Source organism: Giraffa tippelskirchi, chromosome 10 (genome assembly GCF_054371585.1).
Source record: "Giraffa tippelskirchi isolate mGirTip1 chromosome 10, T2T-mGirTip1v1.2.pri, whole genome shotgun sequence".
Lineage (NCBI taxonomy): Eukaryota > Metazoa > Chordata > Mammalia > Artiodactyla > Giraffidae > Giraffa > Giraffa tippelskirchi.
Genome location: NC_137284.1, coordinates 156,146,173 through 156,159,477, shown reverse-complemented (window position 1 = coordinate 156,159,477; position 13,305 = coordinate 156,146,173). Strand labels below are relative to the sequence as shown.

The window sequence follows — 13,305 nt, the reverse complement described above, 5'->3', positions numbered from 1 at the left end:
GTCTGGGTGCCGAGCCCTGTGGCCCATTGGCAAGGGGGGGTTCAAGTTGGGGCAGGTGACACCTCGACAGATTGAGGGTGAGCATTGACTGGGGGTGAGAGAGGGAGAGATCAGCCTTCTGGGAGCAAGACAGAAGAAGTGGAGGCTTCAGGACCACCACCAGACATGGAGATGTGTGTGTGAGGGGGGTGGGGGGGGCAGACCAGGGTGCTGCTGCAGCAGAAAAAATACGGTGGGGCTGGGAGCAAAGACCAGAGTATAACGGAGCAGGACCCTCTGGGGCCTTCCTGGGACAGACCCCCTCCTCCTCCCATGTCCCCTGCCTGCCTCTTGTTTATAGAAAAGCTGTTGTCTCCCAGGCCTTGGCTGAGTCACAAAAGCCTGGCTCAAGAATTCATGATTGGGGGACTTCCCTGGTGGTCCAGTGGCTAAGAAATCGCCTTCCAATGCAGGGGACGCAGGTTCAATCTCTGGTCAGGGAACTCAGAGCCCACATGCCCAACCAGAAAAGGCCTATGGATGCAGCCTAAGACCCAGCACAGCCAAAAATAAATAAACTAACTTTAATTAACTAAGACCCTGATGTTGGGAAAGATTGAGGACAGGAGGAAAAGGGGGGCAACAGAGGATGAGATGGTTGGATGGCATCACCGACTCAGTGAACATGAGTTTGCACAAACTCCAGGAGATAGTTAAGGACAAGCAATCCTGGCGTGCTGCAGTTCATGGGGTCTCAAAGAGTCAGATATGACCTAGTGACTGAACAACAACAAATTAATTTAAAAAAGAAAGAATTAGTGATTGGAAGGATGTGAACATGTAGTGATAAAAATGGATAGTAGTCGGGCCAGGAGAACTGGTAAGAATTTGCACAGTACATCAGCCGTATGGGAGTCACAGAATCTTTAGTTGCTCCCTGAAGTACCTAGAGAACAGTGTCCATGCACCTTTCCTGAGTTGTTTTACAGATGCTAAAATCCCCACCAAGTGAAAGAAGTTAACTACTTGATGACAGTGAGCACTGTAGCCCCCAGACTTACTGGAGCCTGAGGATTGATCATGTTAACCCCCGTGACACTGCCCCACCATCAACCAATCAGAGACTTGTCCCAGAGCTGATCAGCGCACACTCTGTGACGCTGCTCCTCACCTTGCTTTAAAAACACCTGAAACCCACCAGGGAGTTGCAGCCTTTTGAGCATGAGTCGCCTGGTTCTCCTTTGCACGAAACCTTTCTCTGTGCCAAACTCCAACCCTGGTCTTGTTTGGCCTCACTGTGGGTGGAGTACACAAATCTGGCTTGGACAAGAGAAGAGGGCAGGGGGCGGTCAGGGACTGTCATCTCTGCCCTCTGGAGCCTGGGGTCCATCCTTCACCCAGAGAACGACTTAATAACAGGATGAGCCCGGTCCCGGCTGGGAGAGGGGAGTGGCCGGCCATCTGGAAAGGCTTAGGGCTCAGTGAGGAGGAAGGAGGAGGAGGGGAGCCTGGAGACCCCCGCCCCAGGGCAGGGACCCGGCAGCGGGGGCGTGTGGTCCTGACTCAGCAGGGCCAGCAGGCAGGCTGAGCCTGAGAGAGAGAGTCGGCCTTGGGGGCTGAGCCGGGCGCGGTGACCCCCGTGAGCACCGGGGAGACCCCCCAGACGGGGGCGGGGTGAGTCCCACCGGCCGGGCGGCCCCTCGTGGGCTTAGCACGCCTGAGAGCACTAACCAGCCGGCCCAGCAAATCTTTTGTCGGGGCGGCGCTGAGCCAGCAGGGCACCGCCCGCTATATCTGGGGCCCCCCGCAGGCCCGTGGACCCGCACTCCAGGCACCCCAGGTGCACCATGGCGCAGCGCTCAGGGAAGGTGAGTTCCTGAGGTAACCACAGGGCCCCAGGGTGGGGCCCAGAACCCCCTCCCGTGGCTCTTGGTGCTCAGGATGGGGGCTGGGGGCGGAGGGTGGCAAATTGTTACTTGGTGCCCTTTGCATCTGACAGCCCCGGGGTAGCCTGGCCCTGGCTGAGCGCCTCTGTGATGTGGGGGTTAGGAAGTCCCCCCAACACCCCCTCCAGCCCCTCCAGCAAGCACTGGCTCTGGGGCCCCAACCCCCACCCCCAGTCAGGAGCCGGCAGGGTGGTGAGCTGTGAGGGGTGCCCGGGTTGCAGTGGGGGACCCCTGCCTTGCCTTGCAGGCCCTGGGCCCCTGCTTCTTTCCCTGAGGCTGTTCTAATGTGGGAGCACTGGGACTAGTTCTCTGCACAATCGTTCAGATCTGAGGGGGCCTCCGAATTCTGTGGGTGACCACTTGTCCTTGATATCTGGGGGTGGGGTGAGCCCTCAAACAGACTTGTGCAGGAAAGAGGGTAAATTTGGACGTCCCCCCTCTCCGCTAGCTCCCTGTCTTTTGGTCTCCAGGGGCTACATTCAAGGTTAGTGAGTGAGAGTATTACTGCATCCGTCTGCGCCAGCTAGGTTATGCCTCAGTAACAAACAGCCCCAAGAGCTCCCCTCCACCACAGTCCACGCACCCTCCTCTGTGCTGCAGAGCGATACCCTGACAGCAGCAGCTGCAGAGGGAGAGGGGAGAAATGAGGAGTTTTCGGAGCTTCCAAGTCCACGCACTTACCTTTGGCCAAAGCCTCTGGACTCACTTAACTCCAAGGGGCCCAGAGAGGCAATTGTACCATCAGTGACAGCACACATACATGATGACCACAGTCACTGGGCCCAGGTAGCATTACTTTGCCAGGCCCCTTCTAGGAGCCCAAAGTATTAGTCGTTCAGTCATGTCCAGCTCTTTGTGACCCCATGGACTGTAACCCACCAGGCTCCTCTGTCCATGGGATTCTCCAGGCAAGAATATTGGAGTGGATAGCCATTCCCTTCTTCAGGGGCTCTTCCCAACCCAGGGACCAAACCCAGGTCTTCTGCATTGCAGAGGCAGACTCTTTACCATCTGAGCCACCAGGGAAGCCCCTGAAGAGTTATTGAATGGTCAGAATGTTAGGTTCCTCTGCAGAAAGTGAGTTTGAGGTTGATATGGTTCATGTTTTTGTTTTATTGAAGTACAATTGACTTGACAAGATTGGCTTAGCTTCTGACGTATAACGCAGTGAGTGGATATTTTTATACCTTACCAGATGATCACCACAACAGGTCTAGTTATCATCTGGTTCACGGTGTTCAGCTGACAACACCCTTCAGTGCTACATCACCATGGAGCCCAGTGAATGAACTGACCACTGGGTTAGAAAAGCTCCAGATCTAACACATGCATGTCACCCAGAGGAGTGGCCTAGGGCACAAAGGGACGGGGCTACATTGAAAAAACCTGCTTTTGAGCCGTTAATCCCGCGCTGGGCCCTGACTTGGCTCTGTTGGATTCAGTCTGTCCGGTGAAGCAGATGGATCCCAGAAACCTGACTTTCTGAAAACTGAGTATTTGCTTATAATGGCAGGTCCTGGGTGAAGTGTTTTCTTTTGGAAGCGTTTCCTTGGATGTTGTGTTTTAACGATGAACAAAAATTGAGTTTACAAACTGCAGTGGCGGTTTGAAAAGAGCCAGTTTTCACAGGGGCCCCTGGGCAAAGGGGAAGTGCCTGTCTCCTCAGATCTTCTGAGATTTGTCTGCTCAACCGTGGGCCCCCGGGGTGGGGATGGCAGGGCACTGCAGCTGACCTCAACCTGCCATCCATGCGTTCTTTCACCAGATCAAGAGACAGGGTTGAGCACCTGGTGTATGCAGCAGATCTGGGCTTGGGGACTCAGGGCTCAGTGGGGGTGTTGGGCCCCATGCGTCCATTCCCAGAACTGCAAGGGGAGGCGCGCCCGACCCTGTGCCTTCTCACCTGGCTCTTCTAGATCACGCTCTATGAGGGCAAGCACTTCACGGGCAGGAAGCTGGAGGTCTTCGGGGACTGTGACAACTTCCAGGATCGAGGCTTCATGAACCGGGTGAACTCGGTCCGCGTGGAGAGTGGGGCCTGGGTCTGCTTCGACCACCCTGACTTCCGGGGCCAGCAGTTCATCCTGGAGCGTGGCGACTACCCCGACTTCTACCGCTGGAACGGCCACAACGACCACATGGGTTCCTGTCGGCCCGTGAGGATGGTGAGTGGGCCGGGGTCCTCCACCTGGCCGACGTGGGGCTGGGGGGCTTCTTGCTGGAGTGATCCAGGGCTCTGCGAGGCCTGGTCAAGACGTGGAACAGGTATTGGGAGGGGGGTGACCCTCCCAGCTTTAGGAACGGATGAGACCATGGGATCTTTAAGAGGACGAGACGTCCCCACACAGACCTAGCCACCCCCACATGTGGGGACCGAATCGGAGAGCCCCTGGGAGTTTTCATGTCCTCGTTTTCAGCCGTGTATCAATTTCAATTTCCAATGCCAAAATCTTGCTGAATTTTCCACTTAAAATGCTATTGGAAACATCAGAAGTTTGGATTTGCAACCAGATGGGGGAAGCATTCAGCTAAAGTAAGGCTCATGTGGGCCTGGTATATCCACCAGGCAGATCACCTTGTAACGCTTTTCAGAAGCCTTCGATGGATGGAGTGGCCGATGGAAGAAGCTTAGGTATCCTTGGCCAGGCAGCGGGAACTAGGGGACAGGACGCAACAGATGGCTGCCATTTCACAGGGTGGACGATGAGGGGTGTCACTCCTCCACACACAGGACCGTGTGTGTCTAGCTGTCCCTAGCGTGGGGTTTGAGAACTGGGCATTCCCATTCCTTAGGAGTCGCCCAGGTTCAAGTCCTAACCGGCTTGCTGTGAGCTCTGGAAGCTAGGGCGGGACGCGGCTGGTTCCGGAGAGCCGGGCGAGCCAGTCATCAGGCATCTCAGGCCTTGTGTCCACAGGAGCACCTCCCTGGACAAGCATCTGAGGACCCCTAGGGGAGGGGCCTCCTGAGTGGAAACCCCTTAACCTCTCTCTTTTCCACACAGGCTGCAAACCCAGCTGGGCTTTGGCCTCTCAGATTGTAAGAATGCTTTCTTAGGCTTTCCATCAGGTCATGGACATTTGGAAAAAAGGAATTGCCATGGTTGGGCCTGGGTCTTGCATAATGCTATTTGTATGAAAGCTATCCCTGGTATCTTTTGAATGCTGTTCTCATAAAGAGCTGTCTTTGGGGCCAGCTCTGGCGTAGACCCAGCCCCCGCCGGCGCCAGAGCCCAAGGGGAGCTGGCCCGCATCGGGCTTTTGGAAATACAAGGGACTCTTAAGAGGGTATGTCCTCGGCCCAGTGAGCCAGCAGGGATTTCAGCAAATGAGATCTCTTATTTGTTTTAGATTTTTGGCTTCATGTTTTAATAAAAGGTTCTGTTACAGTTTGTAAAATATTATCCTTTAAAAGCTGCCCGTGGCCTGCAGCCCGGGGCGGGGGTGGGAGGGGGGTGGTGGGCACAGGAATGCGGTGGTGTGTCTGGGCAGGAGGAAGCCCAGTGCCCCAGGCCGTTCTGAGGGCCCGCTGTTCCAGGCGGGCTGGCCCTCTCTGGATCCTGGGTTCTTTAGCTGCAGAAAGGGGAGAGTAGACTGATTTGAGGCCCTGAATCTTTTTAAAGAAATAGATGCCTTTCATCCAAACAAATCTTATCTACAAGTTCTGGGCTGAGGGGCGGGTGTTGGGCTTGGGGGGCACTCACCAGCTCTCCAGGAGCTCTTGGGTGCCCCGGGGGGCCCTGGGTGAGTTTCCACTCCCACCCACACATGCTTCTGTGGGCACTCCCTTCACCCTCTTCCCTTCCTTGCTCTCGGCGGGGGGGGACCGCAGCACGGGGAACACTTCCGCCTAGAAATCTTCGAGGGCTGCAACTTCACGGGCCAGTGCCTGGAGTTCGAGGAAGACTGTCCCTTCCTTCAGAGTCGGGGCTGGACCAAGAACTGTGTCAACGCCATCAAGGCATACGGGGACGGAGCGTGAGTAGAACCCACCTGGCTGCCGCCCACGGGTCCCTGCCTGCCAGAGTGGGTCAGACCCCCCAGCAGAGGGGCAGCCTGTCCCCTGCCCCGGGACCCTTTCCCTTCCTCCTCCAGCCGCCTCCCTGGCCCAGGAAGGCCAGGGTGAGGGAGGGGATGCGGGGCTCCAGAGGGCCCCGCCCCCCCACCCCACCCCCCCCACTGCAAACGGCAGGGGGCCCTTTGCAGACAGTCATTCTCTAGGATTGGGCTGGGCTATGGTTTGCTTGAGCCAGGGGAAGCCTGCTCTGGGCAGGGTGGCCCTGCCCACTTGCCCACCCCTCACTGACCCTGCACTGGACCTCTCTCCTACCAAGCGCCCAGCCCCCCTAGGCGGGCCTCCCCAGGGAGATGTGCCTCACTGTGGCTCACTTCTGGTGGACCGCGTGGCTGAGTGGGTTTTCCCTGCACGCCCAGTTCCTTCCACCAGCCGAGGCAGTCTCTGCGCCCACTGTGCACGCCCATCGGGCCAAGTCTCACAGCCTCTGCTCGCACCCAAGCTGGCCATCTCCTCCCCATCTACCTGGCTGGGTGGACACTGTTTCCCCATCTTACAGAGGAGCAAGCTGAGGCCCAGGAAGTTACCCTACCCTGCAGTGAGTCGCCCCGCTGGGATGACAGCCAGGCCTTTGGCTCCAAGTCAGACTGTCCCTGCTCTGGAGCAGGGTGTCTCTCCAGACCTCAGCCCCAGCCCCCAGGAGAGCCCCAAAACATGGGTCCCAGGAGCCCGGCTCTTGTCACAGTGTCTATGGGATCCCTTAAGGCACAGGGTCAGGGTGCCAGGGGTGGTCATGCCAGGGACGAAGGAAGACACACCCCACCTTTCCTGGCATGGCTGATGTTGGCTGCTGGGTCCTGGGCCCCCCACCCAAAGGTCTTTCAGAAATTCCAGGTATGCCCCAAGCTGATGGCACCTGGGGTTCTGGGGGTAGAATTCCAAAACCATCATTTGCTGGCTAAACTGTGTCTTGTGAGGCCAGAGTCATACTTTTTGGTAGAAGGTGTCTTGAGCCCTGAGGCCCAACCTCCACCCACCCCCGGGGTTCCAGGGGCTTGTTTAGAAAAAAAGGCAGGGAGGCAGGAGCTAAGATTTGACTACAGGGACTTCAGGCCCCAGTTTACTTAAGAGGGGACGAGGCTCAGAGGGGTAAGGGGTCACTGGATGCTACCTCTGGCCCCTGGCTCTGCTTGCTTGCCATGGAGCCTTCAGCCTTTGCCTCCTGTGACTTCAATTTGAAAAAGAAATATGTAAGCCCGTGGCCAAGAAAAGCTGCCTGATGACGCCCCAGGATGTGTAGTCTGGGTGGGAGGGGCGTGGGGTGGTGGCTGTGGGTCAGGAGGAGCGTGGGGCTTCGAGGCCAGGACTCTGGTCAGCCCCGGCCCCTGACCCCCACACCCCCCCGCCCCCCTCCACCCAGGTGGGTTCTCTACGAGGAGCCCAACTACCGAGGCCGCATGTACCTGGTGGAGAGGGGCGACTTCCGCAGCTTCTCCGACTGGGAAGCCCACAGCGCGCGCGTCCAGTCCCTCCGTCGGGTGGCCAACTTCTTCTAACCACCTGCCCGCCCGCCCACCGAGGTCTGGCCACAACCAGGAGCCGCCGCCCCACCCAGGAAAGGGCCAGTCCCCTCTGCCCACCTCGGGACTGTGGGGAATAAATGTCCTAAAAGCCAAGTGCTGAGTGACTTCTCTGCCCCTTGTGACCAGGAGACAGTGTGGGGGTAGGTGGGGGGGGGGCAGGCCCCCCAGGCCCTGGAAGGACCAACCAGGAAGGGTGGAGAGGGACGCGGTGAAGCACCCAGAACATCAGGGCTGGAGGGGACCTGCAGGTCGTGGAGTCCAGCCCTGTCATTTCACACGTGAGAAGTCAATGACCCACATGGGGAGTCACCACCTTGGACCTAGGATGGGATGCGGTGTTTCCTCTACCCGAAATGCCGCCCCGGGCCAGCTAGGGGAGAAGGAGGGGGTCGTGTGATCGCGGAGGGTGTGATGGGGTGGGGGAGGGGGGCAGGGGGAGCTGCCAGGCCGCATGGTCTAGTCCACTCCACCACCAAAGCCTGACCCAGGGCCCCTGAGTTGGCATCTTGGGGAGAATCTTGGCCTCGGGGATCTCATAGAGGAGGACCTTCTGAAAGGATGGGCTAGACCGCTGAGGCACATCACCCCTTACAGCCAATAAGGAGAGAGAAATTGAGGGGCTTGGAAGAAGGGGGGATTGCCGCCTGATCAGGTGGGCTCTGATGAGGGGGGACGGGGAGGAGACAGGAGGCACCTTCAGGGCTGAAAGGGAGCGGGGAGCATCCACGCCCCCACCCCCGACTCTCACAGGGCTGCTCAACCCAGGACCCCCGCTCTCTTCAACCCAAGGAGAGTTCACGGAATTTCTCTGTACCGTGGGCCCTCTCCAGGGCAGTGGGCCCACTTTGGTGGGGTGGGCTTAATGGGAGGGGCGTTCACACACACACACATCCCCCCCCAGGGGACACGGAAGGAGGAATGTAGCCTGGGTGGGAGTGGGGTTTCCAGGAATAAGAGAGCCCCATGGCTTCCCTGCTGGCGCAGTGGTAAAGAATCTGCCTGCCAATGCAGGAGACACGGGTTCCATCCTGGATCCGGGAAGATCCTACACACCTCGGAGCAACAAAGCTCCACTAAGCACCACAGCTATTGAGCCTGTGTGTTAAAGCCGGGGAGCCAAAGCTGCTGAGCTCATGTGCCGAAACGACTGAAGCCCGAGCTCCACAACAAGAGAAGCTGCTGCAAAGAGAAGCCGCTGCAATGAGAAGCCCGCTCATGACAACCAGAAAAAGCCCGTGTGCAGCAACGGAGGCCCAGCCCAGCCAAAAATAAATCAATCAATCATAAAAAAAGAAGCTCCCGACCCCTCCCCACCCACACTTCAGTGTCCAGCCTACCCCCGTACCCCCCCACCTCAGTGACAGGACAACTAAGCTGCTGGACCCTGGGAGTGACCCAGGTAACGTGCCTCCTGCCCACGGCCGACCGCCAGAGTCCTGAGCTCTCTCCATCCAAACCAAGGACTTGAAACTACCATGAAACTCATGGCAAACCAGTGCAAGACCCTGCGCCCACAATGCCTCGCCTCCTGTGAGTCGAGAAGAGGGTTTGCCAAAAGCCATGCTCTTGTGTTCTCTGCTGGCTTGTTCGGGGAGGCGGTCTCTCTGGTTGAGCTCAGCCACGCTTGTCTCCAGGTATGGGAGGCCCTGCCTGAAGCCAGGCCCCTGTGCCTGCTCAACTGGTCTTTCCTGCAACTGTCTGACCCTCAGAGCTCCACGTCAGGCCTGGGAGAGGAGGGGTAGCAGTCCAGCTGGCCCCCGGCCTGCAGGACCTCACACCCCTTTCCCCAATGTTGATGTTGATGATGCTTCCATTGAAGTTTTTATCTTATGCACTGACTTGATGCCGGGTTCTGTAAGAGTGGAATCTGTGTCATTTTACTTACGTACCAAAGCGAAGTCGCTCAGTTGTGTCCGACTCTTTGTGACCCCCATGGACTGTAGCCTATGAGGTTCCTCCATCCATGGAATTTTCCAGGCAAGAGTACTGGAGTGGGTTGCTGTTTCCTTCTCCAGAGGATCTTCCTGATCCAGGGTTTGAACCCCTGTCTCCAGCACTGCAAGCAGATGATTTTACTGTCTGAACCACCAGGGAAGCTTACATACGATAACACCATTATTGTGATAAGCTTATTATCCCCACTACAAAGGAAAGCTAGACACAGACCGGTTAGACAACTTGCCCAAGGTCACACAGCAGTCAGGGTTCCATCTGGGCCTGGGTGATACCTTTGTTCCTCCTCACTCCACTAGACTGCACATACATTTGCATATGTAGGTGTATTTCACAAGAGTTAAGGTAACCCCCGGGGGCTGGGGGCCGATGGCGGTGGCGAGAGGAATTACCCAAGGCCCAAGGTAAGAGAAACCCAAGTAAGATGGTAAGTGTTGCGAGAGGGCATCAGAGGGCAGACACACTGAAACTAAAATTACAGAAAACTAGCTAATCCGATCACACGGACCACAGTCTTGTCTATCTCAATGAAACTAAGCCATGCCGTGTGGGGCCACCCAGGACGGATGGGTCATGGTGGAGAGGTCTGACAGAATGTGGTCCACTGGAGAAGGGCATGGCAAACCACTTCAGTATTCTTGCCTTGAGAACCCCATGAACAGTATGAAAAGGCAAAAAGATAGGACACTGAAAGATGAACTCCCCAGGTCAGTAGGTGCCCAATACGCTAATGGAGATCAGTGGAGAAATAACTCCAGAAAGAATGATGGGATGGAGCCAAAGCAAAAACGATACCCAGTTGTGGATGTGACTGGTGATAGACGCAAAGTCCGATGCTGTAAAGAGCAATATTGCATAGGAACCTGGAATGTTAGGTCCATGAATCAAGGCAAATTGGAAGTGGTCAAACAGGAGATGGCAAGAGTGAATGTCGACATTCCAGGAATCAGCGAACTAAGATGGACTGGAATGGGTGAATTTAACTCAGATGACCATTATATCTACTACTGTGGGCAAGATTCCCTTAGAAGAAATGGAGTAGCCATCATGGTCAACAAAAGAGTCCAAAATGCAGTACTTGGATGCAATCTCAAAAACGATAGAATGATCTCTGTTCATTTCCAAGGCAAACCATTCAATATCACGGTAATCCAAGTCTATGCCCCGAACAGTAACGCCGAAGAAGCTGAAGTTGAACGGTTCTATGAAGACCTACAAGACCTTCTAGAACTAACACCCAAAAAAGATGTCCTTTTCATTATAGGGGACTGGAATGCAAAAGTAGGAAGTCAAGAAACACCTGGCGTAATAGGCAAGTTTGGCCTTGGAGTACAGAATAAAGCGGGCAAAGGCTAATAGAGTTTTGCCACGAGAACGCACTGGTAATAGGAAACACCCTATTCCAACAACACAAGAGAAGACTCTACACATGGACATCACCAGATGGTCAACACCGAAATCAGATTGATTATATTCTTTGCAGCCAAAGATGGAGAAGCTCTATACAGTCAGCAAAAACAAGACCAGGAGCAGACTGTGGCTCAGATCATGAACTGCTTATTGCCAAATTCAGACTTAAATTGAAGAAAGTAGGGAAAACCACTAGTCCATTCAGGTATGACCTAGATCAAATCCCTTATGAGTATACAGTGGAAGTGACAAATAGATTTAAGGGACTAGACCTGATAGACAGAATGCCTGATGAACTATGGACAGAGGTTCGTGACATTGTACAGGAGACAGGGATCAAGAAAATCCCCATGGAAAAGAAATGCAAAAAAGTAAAATGGCTGTCTGAGGAGGCCTTACAGATAGCTGGGAAGAGAAGAGAAGCGAAAAGCGAAGGAGAAAAGGAAAGATACTCCCATCTGAATGCAGAGTTCCAAAGAATAGCAAGGAGAGATAAGAAAGCCTTCCTCAGTGATCAATGCAAAGAAATAGAGGAAAACAACAGATTGGGAAAGACTAGAGATCTCTTCAAGAAAATTAGAGATACCAAAGGAACATTTCATGCAAAGATAGGCTCGATAAAGGACAGAAATGGTATGGACCTAACAGAAGCAGAAGATATTAAGAAGAGGTGGCAAGAATACACGGAAGAACTGTACAAAAAAGATCTTCACGACCCAGATAATCACGATGGTGTGATCACTCACCTAGAGCCAGACCTCCTGGAATGTGAAGTTAAGTGGGCCTTATAAAGCATCACTATGAACAAAGCTAGTGGAGGTGATGGAATTCCAGTTGAGCTATTTCAAATCCTCAAAGGTGATGCTGTGAAAGTGCTGCACTCGATATGCCAGCAAATTTGGAAAACTCAGCAGTGGCCACAGGACTGGAAAAGGTAAGTTTTCGTTCCAATCCCAAAGAAAGGCAATGCCAAAGAATGCTCAAACTACCGCACAATTGCACTCATCTCACATGCTAGTAAAGTAATGCTCAAAATTCTCCAAGCCAGGCTTCAGCAATACGTGAACCGTGAACTTCCAGATGTTCAAGCTGGTTTTAGAAAAGGCAGAGGAACCAGAGATCAAATTGCCAATATCCGCTGGATCATCGAAAAAGCAAGACAGTTCCAGAAAAACATCTATTTCTGCTTTATTGACTATGCCAAAGCCTTTGACTGTGTGGATCACAATAAACTGTGGAAAATTCTGAAAGAAATGGGAATACCAGACCATCTGACCTTTCTCTTGAGAAACCTGTATGCAGGTCAGGAAGCAACAGTTAGAACTGGACATGGAACAACAGACTGGTTCCAAATAGGAAAAGGAGTACATCAAGGCTGTATATTGTCACCCTGCTTATTTAACTTATATGCAGAGTACATCATGAGAAACGCTGGGCTGGAAGAAACACAAGCTGGAATCAAGATTGCCGGGAGAAATATCAATAACCTCAGATATGCGGATGACACCACCCTTATGGCAGAAAGTGAAGAAGAACTAAAGAGCCTCTTGATGAAGGTGAAGGAGGAGAGTGAAAAAGTTGGCTTAAAGCTCAACGTTCAGAAAACTAAGATCATGACATCTGGTCCCATCACTTCATGGGAAATAGGTGGGGAAACAGTGGAAACAGTGTCAGACTTTATTTTTTTGGGCTCCAGAATCACTGCTGATGGTGACTGCAGCCATGAAATTAAAAGATGCTTACTCCTTGGAAGGAAGGTTATGGCCAACCTAGATAGCATATTTAAAAGCAGAGACATTACTTTGCCAACAAAAGTCCATCTAGTCAAGGCTATGGTTTTTCCAGTTGTCATGTATGGATGTGAGAGTTGGACGGTGAAGAAAGCTGAGCAACGAAGAATTGATGCTTTTGAACTGTGGTGTTGGAGAAGACTCTTGAGAGTCCCTTGGACTGCAAGGAGATCCAATCAATCCATCCTAAAAGAGATCAATCCTGGGTGTTCATTGGAAGGTCTGATGTTGAAGCTAAGCTGAAACTCCAATTCTTTGGGCACCTCATGCGAAGGGTTGACTCATTGGAAAAGACCCTAATGCTGGGTAGGATTGGGGGCGGGAGGAGAAGGGGACGGCAGAGGATGAGATGGTTGGATGGCATCACCGACTCGATGGACATGGGTTTGGGTAGACTCCGGGAGTTGGTGATGGACAGAGAGGCCTGGCGTGCTGCAATTCATGGGGTCGCAAAGAGTCGGACACGACTGAGCGACTGAACTGAACTGAAGGTAACAGTAGTCCACCCAGCAGCAATCACACACGCAGAACCCTAGTCCTTGCATCACTTCCTTCAAACTCCCAGTGACCCGTGAGGAAAGGGATCAGGAATAATCAGGACCTGGTGCGAACTTGGAGCAAAGCGTGTCAGT

The 13,305-nt window shown here is 54.0% G+C and overlaps 1 protein-coding gene across 1 annotated transcript; it reads left to right on the top strand.

Moving 5' to 3' along the window:
* Window positions 1-1,826: 1,826 nt before the first annotated feature.
* On the top strand, window positions 1,827-7,493 carry CRYGN (crystallin gamma N). Its single transcript, XM_081533496.1, has 4 exons — window positions 1,827-1,847; window positions 3,842-4,090; window positions 5,755-5,900; window positions 7,358-7,493. Exons 1-4 carry the CDS (start codon window positions 1,827-1,829, stop codon window positions 7,491-7,493), a joined length of 552 nt encoding a protein of 183 aa, XP_081389622.1.
* The last annotated feature ends 5,812 nt before the right edge of the window (window positions 7,494-13,305 follow it).